The sequence below is a fragment of the Gymnogyps californianus genome, chromosome 1 (genome assembly GCF_018139145.2).
Source record: "Gymnogyps californianus isolate 813 chromosome 1, ASM1813914v2, whole genome shotgun sequence".
NCBI classification, from domain to species: Eukaryota; Metazoa; Chordata; class Aves; order Accipitriformes; family Cathartidae; genus Gymnogyps; species Gymnogyps californianus.
In genome coordinates, this window is record NC_059471.1 from 155,334,380 (window position 1) to 155,353,552 (window position 19,173).

General features: G+C 42.6%; 1 protein-coding gene across 1 annotated transcript in view; it reads left to right on the top strand.

The window, feature by feature from the left end:
• The first annotated feature begins 8,314 nt into the window (after positions 1-8,314).
• TRIM24 (tripartite motif containing 24) overlaps positions 8,315-19,173 on the top strand; it is a 62,318-nt gene continuing 51,459 nt past the window's right edge. Inside the window, exon 1 of the mRNA XM_050905758.1 lies at positions 8,315-8,705. Within this exon, the coding sequence (XP_050761715.1) occupies positions 8,315-8,705 (391 nt within the window). The remainder of the gene's footprint in view (positions 8,706-19,173) is intronic.

Genomic DNA, 19,173 nt, shown 5'->3' on the forward strand with positions numbered 1-19,173 from the left:
AGCAGCAAGTAAAAATTTTTGCATGTAAACTTTCCTCTCAAATCTGCCAGAGGGACATAGAGAATGGCCTGCCCCAAAGTCATGTAACACCCTAAATCAATAGTCATCCATTGATCCATGTGAACCACAGGCCTCTGATCTTATGGCTAATCCTTCTTTAGCCCGTTGGTACTGAAGGAGTTGGTTGGGATACCGCAGGGTCCCTCCAGCAATGGCCACCCTGTTGGGGTATTTAATGAGAGACTGGATGGAACCAACAACCGCAGGTGGGTATCTCAACTTGTAATAATTAGAGGAACATTTCTGTCACCTTATATATTCTTTCTTAGTTTGTAAAATACTGTTTCTGATTATAAATGTAATTAAGAATCATCTCTTTATCTTAAAGCAAGAGGAGAGTATGCCTAGGAAGCTGAAACATAGGCATCAGGGTATCATCAACGCTCTATAACTCTGTTGTGATGGGACAGTAGAGTTGCCACTGGCATAGTCATTGACTTTTAAAGATTTTTTTTCCAACAGTCAACAGAAGGATGATAACCCCTTGCCCCACCAAAAAACTGGAACACAAAAAATGTCTTATTTGTCTTTTAGCAATGCTATGTTCTTGTAGGCCATGACTGAACATTTGAGCAGCTAAGGTGGCACCGCTTTATCACTGGCATTGTTGCCAAAAGACTTGTATGTCAAATCGTAACCCCAGGAAGGAATTTCTCTACAGCTGGAAATTGCATGTGGAAAAGCAAAGGCAAAATGAACTTTGCCTATCTCCCACCCTTCTCCCCCAGATGATAACTAAACACAAAGACTTTGAGAAGGAAATGCTCTTAGATGTTCAGTATTTGCCTAGATGCATAAATGTCCTGTGCTAACTGAGAGTAAAACGTGTGGGTTTTAGATATTGTCTATCTAAAGTTCCTATATATATATAATCTATTCCCTTTAATTTCATTATCATATAATCCCCTAAGAATTAATACCATAAATAGTGATAACAGAATGAAAAAATTGGAGAGAGGCTTGGGATATCTCATCCCTTAAGTCTTGGGGCTTAAACAAGTCAGAGTGCCATGTCTCCCATGGCAAAGAAGGCTTTCAGAGCCGAGAGGCCAGGTGAGAGCCTTGAACTTTGTGTGCAACATTCTTGCCGTCTGTCCAGACACAGATGGCCGGAGGCCTCGGACAGTGTTATTCCAGGTAACGCAGACCCGTGTCTATCCACTGTGGCTTTTAGCCAGGATTGTGACTGGTTTAGCCTCTATTTCATTGTCCCACCCTCTATTCAGGGCTGTTCAGAGAAGTTGCATAATAAAACCGAGGAGTTGGTTTGGCTCCAGCTGGTCCTGGTGCCTGTTGTCCACTGTGGGTTCAGTTTAGTTGTGTGGACGAGACTTGGGACACAATGAGACGGAAACTCTAAATAGCTCAGAGGCTTTTTAAGAAGTGAACATTTTATTCACTAGCTAATTGCTACTGCAAATAAAATTTTCAGTAACCAAGATAAGGTTAGTTATATCTTTCTGCTAGGAAATTTGTAGCATGCTCCTTTGGCTTAAATTGATGGATTCTGAATTTTCTAATTAGCTTTGCTTCATTGAAAACCAACTCTGTAAAAGTAGCAACATGTAAAAGCAAACCAACCCTTCTTATTTTCCCTGTATGTGTATTCAGAATCCTATCTCCAAATAACCTTAGAGAAAGTTTTCATTGCTATATTTTTTTCTTGTTAGTTCAGCATAGCCAACAGTAAAGGCCTTGTTTACATTAAGCAAATGTGCAATGATGCAGCAAAATCAATTTAGTCACACTGATGCAAATCCCTCATACAGATGTAATGCCTGTGTGTAAAGTAGGGCATTTCTGAATATACACAATATTTAAAATGAAGTGAGAGATTCTATTCTTCCCAGCTGATTCCTTAATGTGGTTCATATAGATGCCCCTGAAAGCCTAAGTTGAAAGAAAGGGACTTTCTGGTCAAAAATAAGGGTTCATTAAGAGTACCGTTGATCGTGAAGGAATATCATGACCTTTAGACAGCAAGTTACAGTAGCTTAACAGATAGATTAATACTTTAAAAAACACCCTTTATATTTAAGCTGAGCATATTTGACCTCAAAATCACTGGGGAAAAAAATATGTGATTGCATAACTCCATTTTATGGTTACTTTTCAGAACAGAAGTGAAAATGAATGTATTTTTGGTCCTGGGCTGTTCTTAGTAATTTAATGTGACCTGTTGTCAACACGAGGGAAAACAAACCTCTGACACTCAATAAGAAGAGAACAAAATGTACCTTACTGTGGGTATTCAGCCAAAGATCTATGGGCAAAAAATGGCACAGCCTGTGAAGGCGTTACTGAAAACCAGGTGGGGTCAGCAAGTGAGGTTGACAGTAGGAATACCAGTAATGAGATAATGACCATTTTCTTTGCAGTCTGCAGAAGTTTGGGGATTTTTTTTATTATTATTATTTTTAGGTGGTTTTTTTTTTAATAAAAATGCTTCAGAAAATTGTGAAGTTGGAGTAAAAGTTCTCGTAATTTGGTAAATGTCTTTTAGTTGTTTTGGGAAAAAAAAAAAAAGATTCCAAATACTTTATGTTGCAGTATAACATTTATTTAACATAGCAACGAATGAAAGACTAAAATCCAAACAAAATATTTTTATTGAAAACATAGTTATTAATCAAATCCAGACTATGTCTTAAAAGCTTTTCTTTACAAAGTATTTTAAAATTGGGGAAACTTTTTCCTAATCTGCATGGAAGCACATTCTGAAACCTGGGAATCTTTTGTTAAATGAAATTTTGATGCTCCTTAGAGCTAAAGACTCACACTAGGGAAGTGAAAAGAGATGTCATAAGGGGCTTCCCTTCCATGTGCATTCACCTACTGCCATCACTACTGATGCTGAAAGTGACTGTTAAAGCAACATTTTTTTCCTGCCCCACCCTCCCTGAAAAAGTAAAAGAAGTTTAGAAAGTCCCTTTTCAGGAATGAAGTCAGGGCAGAATCTCATCCTGGTGGGTTACAGTCTCCCAATGGAGCCAGGTGACTTGAGAAACACTGTTCTGTAGGTCCAAATTCTCTTTGGACCTTCCCAGAAACATACATCAACAGGAGTTTGCAATGCTTCATTTTTTCTAACAACAGTGCTAACGCTAACCAGAACCCGAGTAGGAAACCCTCATCAGATAAAGAGACAGGGGCAAGGGAAGTGCTTAAGCAGGTAGGGAGCTAAGCACTCAATCATTACTGAATTTCAAATCCACAGGCGCTACAGCTATACCCCCTACCTTATAATTCCTGAGATTACTGAGATTTATCAACAGAAGCTGTGGCTCCCACTGGATAATTCCCGAGTTCCTTGAAATGAGTCTAATACCCAACAGGGTTATTTGTGCTGCTGCAGAAAGGTATTTCTGGCCTTTTACGTGTCAGAAAAGAAACCGGATGTGACAGATTTGGAGCTGCCCTGTGATAATTTAGGAATATGGTCCGTTGGCCTGATTATTTGGATGAATGTCTGAGTTTAACTCATCAGGGGTTGGCTTGCAACTGCACTCTTAAACTACTGCTGGGCCAGTGTGTACTTGCAACCCTGGGATGCCCCACTTCCATTGAGGCGGCACAGCCAGGGAGCATGGGGACTTGGAAAGGGGAAGAGATTCAGTTTTGAACCACAGCATCTCTGCACGGGCAGTCCTAGCATCCTGCTCATCCCTAGGAGAGACATAGGCCTCCAAAGGTCCATTGGGGATTAGAGATGGGACCTGTAACTGATAAAACAACTGGACAGAGCATTGTTAGGGGACATTAACCGGGATGTGTTCATGTTTAGCCATGCTGATTCCATGTATTTGTGGAATTTTCTATGGAAGTGAAAGTTAACCCTAAAAAACACATTTTGGACGAAAAAGGGTTTGTGAATACCATGGTCATTTTCAGCAGTTTTTATCTAATACTGGGCGTTCAGAACCGGCACATTGCCTCTCCCCTTAGGCAAGCCCCTTTTCCATGAAAGGGAACCTAATGGGATGACCCCAGGGTTAATTTACAAAAGCACAGTGACTTCTCTGAACATGAAACTAATGGGAAGCTGTGCAGTGATGGTGTTATTCCACAGTTTACAGTGGAGGCACGTTGGGTGGAGCACTGGAAACATGCTGGGCCCCGGCTGGGCCACTCCAGGGCGTTGCACCCAGGCTCACCTGTGGTGAGCTTCCAGCTGAGACCAAGCTGGTCAAGTGAATCTCTTCTCGATTGTGAAAGAAGAGTGCCAGTGGTTATCTGCCAGGTGCTGAAGAAATATTTGACTTGGGTAAACTGCACATATAATAGGACATGAAGGTTTCTAAGAAACCATCCCTCAGTTTGGAAGAAAAGATTTTGTGTGTGTGTGTATGTTGGGTGAGTGAAGTATAGAAAATAGAAAGTTGAAAATGCTAAGAAAATTACCTGAACCAGATTTCTCTCACGCTCTCCTGGCTGAGAGGGCAAGTAGGTAGTTTACTATAGCTTTATGGGTTCTTGATTGCGGAATTCAAAAAGGCAGCCTACAGTCCTAAGCCATATTCTAGAACAATTCCTAATTCAGCCACCATAGTTGGGGAGGCACTATGTTCATTCACTGCTTATTCCAGCTGTTCTGGTATGTAAAGTTCTCCTTCTTCACTGTTGCTGGAAAGGTTAATATATTACATCTCCCTAACTGTGAATTTCTAATGCACTCATCTTGTCCCCAGTGAACATCTTTTATATTTTATGGATTTCACTCAACAGCAAAACCAACCATATATTAAGACATCCATTTGTCAAGAGAAGCCAGACTAGAAAATGCTGTATATTCTGCGGCAGATCCTCCCCGTGACTGCTTCATGTTGCTGGTAGTGGAGTCTGGCCAAAAAGCTGCTATATCCACCTCATGGATGACCACAGTGGCAAAAGCATTTTTTAATGATACAGACGGAGCGCTGAGTCTCCTCCGCCACTTCCTTCACTGTTGCCACATAAAGGATCAAACTGAGCTGTCCGGATCACACTGCAAGCCCCATGGCTTTATTTTGGTCTATGAAAAAGCTTTGGAAAGAGACTGTTTAGTGTCACATGGCTGTCTGAGGAGGACGAAATGTACATGCTGATGTTTAGGGGTAATCTGGGAAGGGTTGCGTTTTGTAAGGCCAAGTGACTGACTACTAGAAAATCTAGAAAAACAGGGAGGAGACAAACTGAACCAGGGACAAAAGGAAGAAATCAGAGCCAGCAAGTAAATTCTGAGTGCAAGGAGCTCCTAGTTATAAGCCCTTCACTGAGAAGTGCCGCTGGGTAGTCGGCAGCCATTTCTTTCTGCAACTGAAGTTTCTGAATGGTAACTTTTTGTGGAGTATGTTGCAGGAATCTAGATTACACATGGCAAAGGTCTAGATTGTGGTCACAAAGTGTATATCTAAACAGAAGGCAAAATGCTGGAGGAATAATACTGCTTCTGGAATTTGCTTTAATTGGGATGTCCAGAAGAAGCAGAGGATTTAATAAAACTCACATATTGTGAACAGAAGTAACGAGCAGCATAGCAAGCTCTTAAGCTCTTCTGTGAGCGTGGAAGAGGGAAGGAGAGCTGAAGTAATCTCAGCTTCTGGTTGTTTCCTGCAGCTAGTCGACATGATTCCCATGTTTTCTAAGCTGACTCTCAGCTTGTCACCATCTTCATTTTTTCTCTGTTGGTTTGTCTCATCCCAGTGAAACATTGGAGAACCCAACAAGTCATAGCCTGCTTCTGACAGAAACTAGACAAAACCGGTGGCTGTTTTCAGACTGAAGACGGTACAGCACATATTGCCCCATGGCGGGTTTGTCTACATCGCCTTTTACAGGCAGCCCCAAGCCAGCTCTGCCTGGAGTCCCTGTTGGCCAGATGCAGTGTAGCTGTGGTCCAAAAGCAGTGCACCCACGTGAGTATAATGGGGTGCAGCATCTTTCATTGTTTCCACATTTTGTCTGAGCCATGCAAATGTCTGAGCAAAGCAAACTTAAAAGCTTTTTCATTCACTCTTGTCTTCCTATACTGCACAGCTGGTTATCTTGGGATGGTTACTTCTGTTCCTCTCTAATGCGTTTTGCTCCTGTCCTGAGTACTCTAACAGGAAGGAGAGCAGGGCTCTACATTCAAATTCAAATCATACAAGCTCAAACATTTATTTTAAATCAGATGTTGTTCAGATGCCATGCGACTACAGATTTTACAGCACAGTTCATGCGAGCTTTGCAAACATCCCAAGCAAACAAACTTTGCAGAAAACATAATCATATCATTTTACTAATCTGTGGGATAGTGGCTCCTGGGGATCATCATTTCCAACAAAGTGTCCGCTCAGATCCTTTGCAGAGTGATCTTCATACTGTTTGATAATATCTCTATTTTCCTCTGTTGACATCTATTGGAGAAACAGCTTATGCTAGTTACAGAAACCATCTAGTTTGATGATCTTGTGACTTGCTCTCATGCCTCACAAATATATTATTGACTTTCCGATCATGTTTGCTAATAAAAGTAATCAAACATACCTCAGTTATCGCCTGCTTCCCAACAGACACATTCTAATGGCATTTTTGATACTTTTTCATCTTACGGAACCTGTACCATCATCCTTAGCTTTAATTCCCGAACCTGTTTCATCATTAACACTTACACGCTCTCAGCATGTTAGCTCCCGTCACAAGGAATTGTTAGAACATCATCGTAGGGTGTTGGATAGCCAAGCTGGGGTGTGTGGGATCAGAGAAAGAGGATGATGGGGCTCTACCCTGCCACTTGTTGAGTCTCAGCAAAGGGAGAGAGGCAGCTGGACTAGGAGGGAGAAGGTGTGCTTCAGGAAACTGCTTCTGGTGACATTTTTTCCCTATGCATTGGCAGGTCAAGAGTTGAGAAGGGATGGCTTGTCCCCTCTCTTGATATTCTTAAGTAGGGAATGACATTTATCTCTTAACAGTTCCTCATTGTAAAGCCAAATGTGCTTTTTTTTCCCCCCCGAAACAACCTGTAGCATTGTTCTCCTGTTATCATGGTAAATCATGGCTGTGAGACATGCTGAATCACGACAGTGCTCCTGTATGCAGTTGTTCTATGCGCTGAAGAAATTAGTGTTTTGTCATGTACGGCTTTTTTATGCTCCTATTTATTACGGGTCCCGTGTTAGGGTCTTGATGGGATTGCAAGGAAGCAGGAAGCACACTGGCCGCTCTGGGATTTTAAGCGCAGACATCTGGAATATTCCGAGGAGTTTGGATCGGTTTACAACTGACTTGTGACCAATGCGTAAGCAGTGCTTCATGTCTGCCCGTGTACTTATGTTAAAGCATTTGATTCAATAAAATGTTGCATCCAAACCAGAATTGTACTTTTCCATTGTACTTTTTAAGTTTTACTGATTGCCAGTTAGCTTCAGTCAGGTAACGTGCCTGCGCATAGCAGTGTAGATGTGATCTGCCAAACCTAATGTGGGCCAAAATTTAGACACACCTGCACATAAAGCGGGGGAGAAGGATCACCTCTTTAACGACCTTTCAAAGGGGTGAAGGCCTCTCACCCAGCCAGCGCCAGCTGCCCGCGCGCTGCTGGCTGTGGGCCAGGCCTTCTACCCAGATGAGAGGGCGGCCACTTGGGCAGGGGCTGAGAGGACCATGGGCTCCAGCGGGGCCGGCAGGAAGCCTTTAACGCAGCATGTGTGGGCTGGTGGGGCACAGGGCCCCGGGGAGGTGGCACGTGTGTGCTGGTGGGTGACCGGCGCCACGGGCAGCCGCGCCACGGCCACCACGAAGCAGACCCGTGGCCGCCGAGGGGGGCAGCGGCGGGAAGGGCCCCGCCAACCCCCTGAGGAAAGGGCGGGGCGGGGCTTATCGGGGGCGGGGCCTCTCGGGGCGGGGTTTCCTCCGGCGGTCGGGCTGGTTCCTGTGGGGGCGGGGCGGGAAAAGCGCTTGCCGCACGTAGGCGGTGGGGGGGCGTGGCCCCGAAGTGGGAGAGGCGCGGCGAGCGGGGCGGGGCACCGGGGCCGAGGCCGCGGGCGGGGCGGGGCGGGGCGGGCGGCGCGGCGGGGGGAGGGGCGGGGCGCAGCGTGGCGAGGGGCGGGGCGCGGGCGGCCGTTGGCCGTGTCGGGCGGCGGGGCAGCCTCCTCCCGGGGCAGGCACACAAACACCGCGGGCCGCGCGGGGCGGGGGTCGGCGCGGCGGCGGCGGCGGCGCGGGCGGGAAGCGGCGGGGGCAGCGGGGCCGCCCCGCCTCCCTTCGGCGCTCCGGCGGCGGCCGGCGCAGGACAATGGAAGAGGCGGCAGCGGCGGTAGTAGCAGCGGCAGCGGCGGCGGCGGCGGGGGGGCCCTGCCCGGCCGATCGAACGGGGGCGGCGGCGCTGAGCGGGGAGAACGAGGCCGAGAGCCGGCAGGGCCAGGCAGAGCGCGGCGGGGAGGTGGCCCCGCTCAACCTGTTGGACACTTGCGGCGTGTGCGGGCAGCCCATCCAGAGCCGGCGGCCCAAGCTGCTGCCCTGCCTCCACTCGGTCTGCCTCCGCTGCCTGCCGCAGCCCGACCGCTACCTCATGCTGCCCCCCGCCATCCCCTCCTCGGCTGCCGGCACCCCGAAGGAGCCGCAGCCGCCGGCGCCCCCCTCTTCCCCCGTCTCTTCGCCGGCCTCGCCTCTGCACTGCATGCCCGGTAAGTGGCCCTTCTGCCGCCGACCCCTTCCCTCCGCCTGGCCCACGGCCCCCCTGGTTGGGGGTGCAGCCCCCCGCGCCCCCCCGCCCCCAGGAGGCCTGTGTGTCGCGACAGCCGTGGAGGACGGGGAGCTGTCGCGACGGGAACTTGGGAAGCAGCGGGTGCCGTGGGCGGGGTGCAGGTGCCCGGCCGCGGGGCTGCCGGGGCCACGGACCTGTCAGGGCGGGCTCGGGGCGGGCTGTGCTCGCTGCTCGCCAGCGGCAAGGCTGGCGGGGGGATTGTGGGTTTGTTTTAAAATTATTGTTTTGTTTTGTTTTTTTTTTTTAAATTTCCCACCTCGGACGGGAAGGCAGTAATTTTACTTTCCCAGGACCTCTCTGTGTGGATAGAGAGGAGCGGCGAGAGCCGTCCTCCTCCTCCCCCCCGCCGGGCCGTGGGTGCGGGGCCGGACCCGCCTCGGGGACCGCGGCCGGCCTGGGCAGCTTTCCTCGGTGGGCGCCGAGGGGGGCTTTGCGCCCAGAAGAGCTTCCTTTTGCCTCTTGCCGGCGGAAGACCTTAATACGGGGTGATAACGAAGGCAGAAAACCGTAGCGAGAAAACAGACTTTTTTTTGAGTGATGTTTCTAGGCTGGCAGTTTGGAGCTCACCTGGAGGGAAGCCCTGCAGGTGTCATCCTCTTTACAGGGCGTTCAGCCGGGGAGGCTCCCAGCGCCTGGTCGGTAACAAGTGCGGACAAGCAATAACACTTGTCCACGTGATAGGCAGCCTGGATGGATCTGGTAATGCGTTGATGTGAAACTTGCTTGTTTAATTGTCGCGCTGAAGGGAGAACGCGTCGAGGAAGCTTTGGTAAGCTCATGTACTGACATAGTAGCTTATGTCAACGCTGTAGAAGATGTGCAATAAACTCCTACAATCTGAAAGTACTTTCCTAATGTTTTTCTTTTTCTTAGCACTCTTAGTGGGTCACTTAGTTTTGTTAAAGGCAGCTTCGTCTTAGAAAAAGGTGCGAACAAGCATCCTGTAGTGGAAATGGGTGACGATCCTGGAGAAATGTGAATAGAAAAGAGGAAATGTGATGGAAATTGAGCTTCTCTATAGGTATTAGTGGAGGTTGTGCTTATTGGGATGTGTAGTGGGGGCTCAAGTGAAAAGTTCTACATGAAGAAAGAAGTAGTAACTCCAGGTCGCCATTCTTAAGCAAGTATTGGCCATTGTCCTTTAAGTGCATGTAGGAAACCTTTGCCATCCTGCCAGCAGTTCTGACCAGAAAGATTACAACTTGAATATGCAAAATGTTTGCAGCAGTTTGTAAAAGAACACCCTCGAGAGAAAGGAATATTTGGGCCAATTGGGGTGACAGCCTTGCTTCAGAATATCTGAGAAAGTCGTGAGTGTGTTATTAACAGGATATGCTGAGCCTCTTCATCTACATGGATGTCTGTGTTAGTGTATTCATTCAGTCTTTAATTTTAGCATGCAATTTCTGTAGTAGTCAGACTGCCCAGTTGGAAGTTCCAGAATTGGAAAATCTGTGAGACCCAAAGCCGGTATATTTAAGCTTGGTTGATCCAGGAGATGTTATTGCTCGTACGTCTACGAATAGAACTGTGAAGTCTGCATGGGAGGAATAGAAAAAGCACAAGATTTGGTGTACGATGAGATATTTCAAGATGAGATACTTGGAAATGAGAAAGAGGGCAGAGATGCAGCTAGCTTAGGGGTTGCAACATAGACTGAGAGACAATATAATAATCATCATCATAGGAGTTTTGAGGTCCTGAACAGCATAGCTCAATTCCCGGATGTTCTATTTAAAAACAGCAGAAATAGGGGTCTGTAGTTGAGTAAGAAATGAGATGCATCATGAGAATGAAAAGATTGGTGCTATTCAAACATCTACTTGAGAGGACAAATGATAGATGAAATAATGGATAGTAGTAACTGTAAACTTATAGCTCCATTCCCTCCCTTTGACTATGTGAGTTGGTTCTGTATGAATGAATGACACAGTATATATTCCTCCTCATTCTACAAATTTACAGACATGCTGTTTTTTGGTGACATTATTTTTGCCCTGTCGACTTTTCTTTCAAGTTATTTTCATGCTTCCATACTATCATTCATTGTCCAATAGGAAGAAGAAACTTGTATAGATCTCACGCTCTCCTTGACGCATTCTTTACATCTTTTCTTGTCGTGGTTTTGGCCCAGTGACAATGGCTGTATACTAGCTAGCTAAGGCCTAACTTGATGATGTGCATTGGCTGCTTTCTGTTTTCCAACTGATGTAAAAAAGTTGTAAACTTAAGTTAGAATTGGGGGGAAAAAAAAAAGTCAGTGTCTAAAGCTGATTATATTGAGGAAAAATGTTATGGTTGGAAGAGTTCTTAAATTCTCAGAAGATGGAAGGAAGGACAAAACAGTGCAAATCTATCGCCTCTTCTGGTAATATGTTGTGCAAAATGTTTGAGGAGTGACCTGAAGAAATAAACTGAAGAGTATGAGCTTAGAAAGTTGAATAGTAAATGCCTCTCATCATGTAAATTATGAGATTACGGTGACTAAACTGAAGAAATAAACAGCAAGGAAGCTATTTGTGCTGGAAGGAATGTCCTAGGTAAGGAACACAATAGAATTACAAACTATGAAAAGCTCCTGAAAGATAAGCAGACAGACTGCTTATGCACGTGTGCTCAGCAGTAAGATGTTGCACAAAAAGAAGCCTGAAGAAAGATTGGTAGAAGGGAGTCTGTCTTGAACAAAGGAGAGGATGTGATTTGAAAAGTGCCTCACTGAGCCAGCCTTGAGATGGAATGTTGTACTAATATCCAAATTAGTTGAGAAACAGGTAGCTAAAGAGGAATTGAATTTCAAGTATAATCTGGATATGCTTTTTGTCTTCAGCGAACAGTTTCCAAGCAGAAGCAGTCCTTCGGTTTAGTAGAATAATGTGGACCTTCAGCTTCCAACATATAGACAAGTTTACTTGGGAGAATGTTGGCTCTCTTTCTGTAAAGATACTAACTACTAATAAAGGAGTGCTGTGAAAAAAAATTTCAAACTTAAGGATCTAGAGTGAATTAAGAATTCTAGTGTTGCTCACTTGACTACGAGGTTCAGCATGGATAATGGCAAAGACAAGTGTCAAGACATGCGAAGGAGTTTCCTGTGGTGGATGTTAATCAGTATTCTTCCTGCAAAGGTAGGCTGGTGTCAAGGCCAGTTGGCATGGATATACTCTATACTGCCACATGCATTCAGTTTTGAAATAAAATAATTTCTATAGAAAAGAAAACCTGGAGTTTCTGATCTCTGTACTGTTCCTGAAGTTTAAGGTGTTGCAGAATCAGCTGTGTGTCAAGCTTCAATGGTCTTAGCACTGGAGAACTCACTGCTTGTTTTCTGAATGTCCAATGGCAACTTATTTGATGTAGGTGTTATTTTTTGTTGTTGCATTGTCAAAAAACAGGCACAATTCTGTTGCCAGGCACAGAATGTTAAGAACTGTGGGAAATGCTGCAAGAGTGGGTCTGTAAATGTGATACTAGCTGTGAGCAAGTGTCTACAGACACTGCTACTAAATATCTTGGCTAACTTCATGTGTGTTTTCTTTTTGTTTCTCAAATGGCCATTCTTTACTATTTGATTGTGCGAGTTATCACTGGTGCATACAAGAACGCTGTTATTAGAAATCCGCCATTTGCCCAAATTTTGTGCTGGGTGGTGCTTCAATGACTAGTTGAGTAGTAGCCTATACTTAATTAAAGGACAGCATTTGTAATGTGGGGAGTATCTGGACATCATGGTACTCTTGTGGAATTTTTAAATGGGAAAGAGGTACATGAAAACTGCAAAGTTATAGATTGAGATTCTATTCCTTTTCAAAACTATTTATTTAAGTTGCAGACATCCTTGTTTGTTCTTTATCATCAAACTGTACATGAAATAGATTGGGAACTGGTGTGGGGAAAAACTTGTGAATGGAAATGCGTAGCAAAGTTTTATGCAGGTATCATGATTAAATCTTACTAGTGTAGATACCAAAAATAATAGAGGAAAATTTTTTTTTCCTATGTTTTATCTGTAGACAAATCTACTAGCAAACAAATCTGTATGAAGCTGTTAAAAGCATGTAATGTTTGGACACTCCCAGGATATAAATTCTTGGGGAGTGTCCAGACTAACAACTCAAATATGTTCAATACTTGTTGTTAATTAAGGAATAAATACGTCAGAGTTACTAAACAAGGATTTTGGTGATGTTCATATTTCATATTTCAGCTTATTAATGCCCAGAAATATTTGTTTACCAATACAATTTGGAGGCCTATAAGGCATGGAATGAAGACCTAACCCTTGATGTCCCCTCATGAATGTGGATGGCATCTGCTGGTTTATTATGTCCCACAGTCAGTTCTTATCCAGATAACTTTAAACTCTTTCAGACTCTCATCTGATCTTGATATCTGGACTTTCTGATGTCATCACTTCATTTGACCTTGAAAATACAGCTTTTGAATTTAAGTTAAATTTTCTGATTTCTCTGTATGTAACATGTTCTTTCCCTCTTTCAGTTTGATAATGATTAGGATCCTTGGTAGTCTGTTTGAAGGATGTAATAGCTTCATTTGAGCTTTCTTATGGTGAAGATCAATTTTTCTTCCAGGGCTTGGTAGTCTAAGGATACTTAAGATTTTTTTTTTTTAAATCTGCATGCTACATATGGTTATTTCCGTTTCATCTTTCATATTGCCACTTGCTTAAAGTGAATTCTCTCTGTCTTTGCCATTACAAAGAGTCCGTATCTTATTTGTGTGGGTACACACTCACACTTGCACATATATGGTTGCATCTATGCATCCTTTCACAAGTCTTATTTCTGCTGTGGTGCCATCAAGAACTGAATTGTTTAACCTGTAACAAACTTAAGAAGGTTTGGGAGTGCTGATACTTGAAAATAATATACATTATAGGAATAAGTGCAGGAAAGATATGCCTAGCTTTCATACTGTTTTTGTTTTGTGCTTACTTTGAATTGAAAACTCCCGGAGCCCCAGAGATCGCATATGTGAAAAGCATTTAGCATTGTTACAGGTGAAATATAATATTGTTTTGATAGCCTGTAATGGACAAACCTCTTGGCTAAAAACCTCATGAAACTAGTAAAAACTTAAAATATTAATCAGTAAACTATGTAGAGAAGGTTCTTATTTTTCTAATTATAATGCCCTTCTTTTAGAAAAAGGTATGGTCTCAAGATACATATGATGGGATATGATACTAATTGTTTAAGTGTAATTTGAAGTAGAGGATATATTTGCCAAAAATCCCTGCATTCTTTTCTACCAGGAATTCCACAAAAATCTGTAGACACACCTATGCAGCCTTTATTAAGGTGGACAACCACATGATGCTGAAAGAAGCTTTAATCATGCTTGCTCCAATGTATGATTAATATAAGCATATAATATTTGTATGTCTACAGATTAGTATTTCCAGGGTAGGTTAGATGCATTTACATTTTTGCTTCTTTCACCAATAGAAAGTGTGAGATTGAAAAGCTGAAGGCATCAGAAACATCAGATGAGTGTTAAAACAACTGCAGTGATGTAGCCAGGTTCATTTGAATTAGAAGCCTTTTAGAAGTTAGGCTGTAAAATTATCAAAATAGCTGAACTGTTCTGTGAAATTTTTTTTTTTAAATGAAGATTTAAATCCTCAGAGGCCAACCTTGCTCTGTTCACATCCAAAATCGGCTTATAATGTCTCTGATAAGCAATTAGGACTTTTAATAATGGAAAGGAATCCTAGATCATAAGGTAACAGGAGAGGAAATATATACTAATGTATTAAAAATTCTCAGATGTGTATCTAGTTGAAAGTATATTGGGTTGTTTTAATGCATATGATAGAGATACCTCTTAAGAAAATGACTTGACTGAAGAGCAAGGGAAAATGGTGCCTATGTTCATTAAGAAGCAAGTCAAGGAAGGAGTGTGCTCTTTGTGGGCTAGCTCATTCATAGGAGAAATGTACTGAAGAGCTAGTAGGCCATGCAGCAGGCTTTTAGGTTGGCCTGCTGACTTACATGAGTACTACAAAGTGGCCATGTTCACTCAACTTTACCGTGTTTGTTGAATTTAAGAAAGGAATTTTGTTGTAACTCTTGATTCTGAATGTAGTGTTGTTAAAGAAGCGGGTCTTTTGTACAGGAAAAGCTTTATACCAGGGTTGTGCAAGTTTGTGTTAAGATGCTGTAGGTGGAATTTCCATACTATTTAGTGGAATTTCCCTGTAACAGTAAACCTGTGAAGCTGGTATTTTGCCCATTATATCTAATCTAAAAACAAGACGGGGAAAACCAAAAAGAATTTAAAGTGAATTTTAATGTGACTGTATTTCAGTATGAATAACTGACTTTCTGAAAAATCTGTTATTTCTGAAACTGGAAGTTTAGACTTTTAGAAGATTTTTACAATAAGATGAAATACTTTAATACAGTAGTTTTCACTGATTTCCTAACAACAATAATACGCTGGTCAGGCAGGGTTCTTCAGGTGAATATGGCCCTGTAGCTTGCATTGTGGACCTATGCAGATGATCTGGCTGAATTGTGAATAGTAGCAAAATCTCCTACTGGGCTTACTATCTCTTATTTAACTTTTATCTGCTGTAACAATTTAATGATGCATTCTTTTTTCTTTGGCTAATTTAAAGGTCACAGATAAATTGTTTTCATAGAAGAATTCCAGTGATGCTGTTAAAATTTACCTCAGCAATTAGGGTAGCTATGGTGTCATTTACTGTTTAAACTATGAACTTGCAGCTCAAACATGCTTTGAAGATGTCAGTGTCATAGTTGAACTGACTAAATATCTACTTTTTTTTTCTAGTGGCCAGAGAGAATGTATAAAACCATAAATGTTTATCATCAAAGAAAGCATGAAACAGTTGTGTGAAGTAACTAAGAAAATTACACCATTCTTAGCAAACAGTCTTGTAAAGTCAGGTATGAAACCGAAGGTTGAGCAAAAGAATGTTCCTAATTACTTGATACTGTCTCTGCAGTGCTTCAAGTAAATAGTTATTTGAAGCTTCTATGTGGAAGAAAATTGTGTATTCCCTTGCATACATTACTAACTTATGATAGAGGACTGATGTTAAACAAGCTTTCTAGTTATTTTTGAAGTTTATCAGTGGGCTATGGAGAAAAGGAAGACATTAAGCAAGGCTCAGCTGTTTTGAACTGCACTCATGGGTTTTGAGGGCCCTTGTTTCTAAAGTGGATTTGGGTCACGGGCACATCCTCATTTCAAAAAAGAAATCAGCAACTCCAGTGCTAAACCCTCCATAAGTGGGAGTACATGGACAAGAGAACTGAGCCATTTGCTTTCTGACTGTAGAAAGATTCCTGCTTCTGATTAAGTAAGTTGCCACAGGCAACTTTTTTTTAAGTGGTGAGTTCCCCTTTCTACTGTAGTCTCTCAAGTGAATATAGTGCAATTTGAATAAAACAAGTCTGTAGCTGAAATACCCTTTGAACTAAAATGATTACCTAATTTGAAAAGTGACTGTATATTTTCCCAGTGAGCTGACACATCTGTCTGTACTGTACACAGTAAAAAAGAAACAGGACTATTTTTATGTCAATGTTGGCCTGGAAAAACCCGTGTATTTTCTAGGATGTCTACTTGAGTTCAGAAAGCATGTCATAAACTTAAAAGTTCATTCAGTCTGCTTCATTCATTTCTAGGTTAAGGATGTGCAGAGTTGAAGTTTGTTGAACTAATGCTATAAGCCAGCCTAACAGAAGTTCATGTTCCACTTAGGCTGCTGCTGAACTTGCTGTGTCAGGGTACTTGTAACACTGATGCTGGTTAGGGGAGGGAACACTGGCAGCTGTGCAGGGAATGAGTAGGTGGGAAGAAAGAGAGGTGGAGAGCTGCAGCGCTCTGCTGGGGCTGGAGAATAAGGCATTGTAAAGTGGGAGCAAGGTTCTAATTTTAAATGCAAGGTACAGTGCTTTGATAAAACAGCCCAGCACCAACAAGCCTGTTACTAGAAAGGAGTCGTATGCAAGATTGGCCTGAACAGCAAAAGTGTGAATTGAAACATACTTTTTTTTTTCAACCTGGACTGTGCTTTAAAATGAGTAAACTACTTGCTAAAGTAATGTAGGAGTGTACCTTACCTGCCTTCCTAGTCAGTTGGTTTAAAGAGAAGTGGAAGTAGCTTTGAATCATCTTTGCCTTTTGGAAAACTTCTGTGACTTGTAACTATTGTTTCAGTAGTTTTCAAGCAAAAGTTGAAATTCATAGCATTACCTAGCCCCACAGTGATAAATTAGGGTAGTGGGCAACTGATCAGTCACAAGCTGAGATAAGGACAGGATAAACATAGGTGTAGTTTGCCTCCTGTAGTCTACCTGAATGTGAGTCCGGAGATGCTAGCAGGCCTTTCTTCAAATACTTCGCTCCAAGGTGTAAAATAGAATGGTTATTCCCTCCTTCATAGCAAAGGCAGGGTCCAATGTTGTGAAAGAGTGTTCAGCAGAGCCTGGGATGGAATGTATGGGAGAGCCTGTGGTCTTCCCCATCTTCTAGCAGTGAAGATTAAACAAAAAAACCCTAGCAATAGGATCTTATTCTATACCATAAGAATGACCTACCAGAATTGCTTTTACCACTCGATAAATAAGTATTTGTTGTATAAACTGTTGGGACTGGCACCATCAGTAAGATTCTGTGTATCTTGATGGACTGAGCAGGTTCAACTGCAGATCGGGAGACAGTCCAGCCTTTTTTCTTAGAAGTGGCCTTATAACTGGGACCATATACAACTTAGAAGCAAAGCCACAGTTTATGGTAGCTCGTATGTCTTCTAGATTATTGTCACTGCTGTTAAATTCAACGAGGCCAAAGATCTCTTCTCAAAATAATCTTTCTAGAAGCTGTTTTGGCAAAATGAAGATGACTTTATATATAGGCATCCCAAATGGATTGAACTGACAGTCCTCTTTCCCTCTGTTCCACCCGTTGTGCAAGACCTGAATGTAGTCTGGATTCTTTAAGAAGCTAAATGCTAATCTTGCATCCTTTTAAAGTCCATTTAGCAACAGTATTATTGTATTGTATTCCAATCTGATTGTATTTATTTTGTGGTTTTTTCTTTTTCCCTGCTTCCAGTTCTATTGGGATGAGATCAGATTTAATAAGGTTTTCTTTGGCTGCCTTTTGACTGATTTAAATTATTGAGAATATAGTATAGGTGCTATGAGCTGCAGGATGTCTGATTTCAAATGTTTGCCAGAATAGCTGCAGTTCTGCCTGAAAGTTGTGGTTGGTTGTTTTTTTCTTTTTCATTTGTCATTATGCCAGCCAAGTAGGTTAAGAACCACAATGCCATGGTTGAACTCTTGTGAATATTCCTTAAAAATAGAGTAGAAATAGAAGTATAATCCTAGTTCATTCCCAGACTGGTATTGGAGGCAAAGTGTAATGTTTCCCAAACTTTATTATCTAAACTGATATATGACCAATCTTTTCAGGCAGTATGGCACAAGTAGGTGGAAATAGATCAAGTGAATCTAAAGGACAGGTAAATGGCATTTATGAAGACCAGTTTTGGTAGAAGATTCATTTCCCTAAGCTTCACTCTTAGTACAGAGAGCATCATGCTGGGAAAGTGCCTTTGAAGGAGCTCTTTGGTTTTGGGAAAATGGGGGAAATCATAGGCAGACTAGATTTCTTCAGCGGATGTGGATGTTCGCATCAGCCAACAGGGTCTAGTTCATGGTTCAGTTATCTACTGCAGATTACAAGAGAGAATATCAGGAGATATGCAGCTGGAACACAAGTAGTATCACTGCTGCCTCTGTAACCTGCTGTTTTCTGAGAGCTGCAGGGCAGCTATTTGAAATAACTGTCGTTCTTACTTGATCAGTCAATGCATCTCTTCAACCCAGAAGGAATACATTTTATTAGTTACATTCAGTAATTTTCATATTAATGCATTGTCAGAGTAGAAGGAACAATGCTGCTTCTTAATTAATGCTGGTTCTTGGAGGCTGTGTAGTCTGTGTGGATCTCACAATGCATATATTGCTCCAGCTTTGTAGTCTTAAAGTTATGTGGGAACTGGAAAAAGCTGGTCACCTTGCTTTTTAAACCCTTAGGGCGGTGCTGCGGGATACTGGGCACATATAACAGAGGAATATAAAGTGAGTTGGCTTTTTAGTCCTGTATGTTTACACCCAAAAGTGCGATGTTTGTAACTTGCAGATGACTTGGAGGATATTCTCCTCTATAATTACTGGGTTTAAAATATTGGAGGGATTCTTGCAATTGAACTGGATGCCCAATAGTGGATAAGAGTATTAGTGTAGTTACTGGAAAGAAGTGGATGTTTTTAAGGTATGATTCATCTGACCAAGTGTAGACATCTGCTTTAAGGATGAGACAACTCA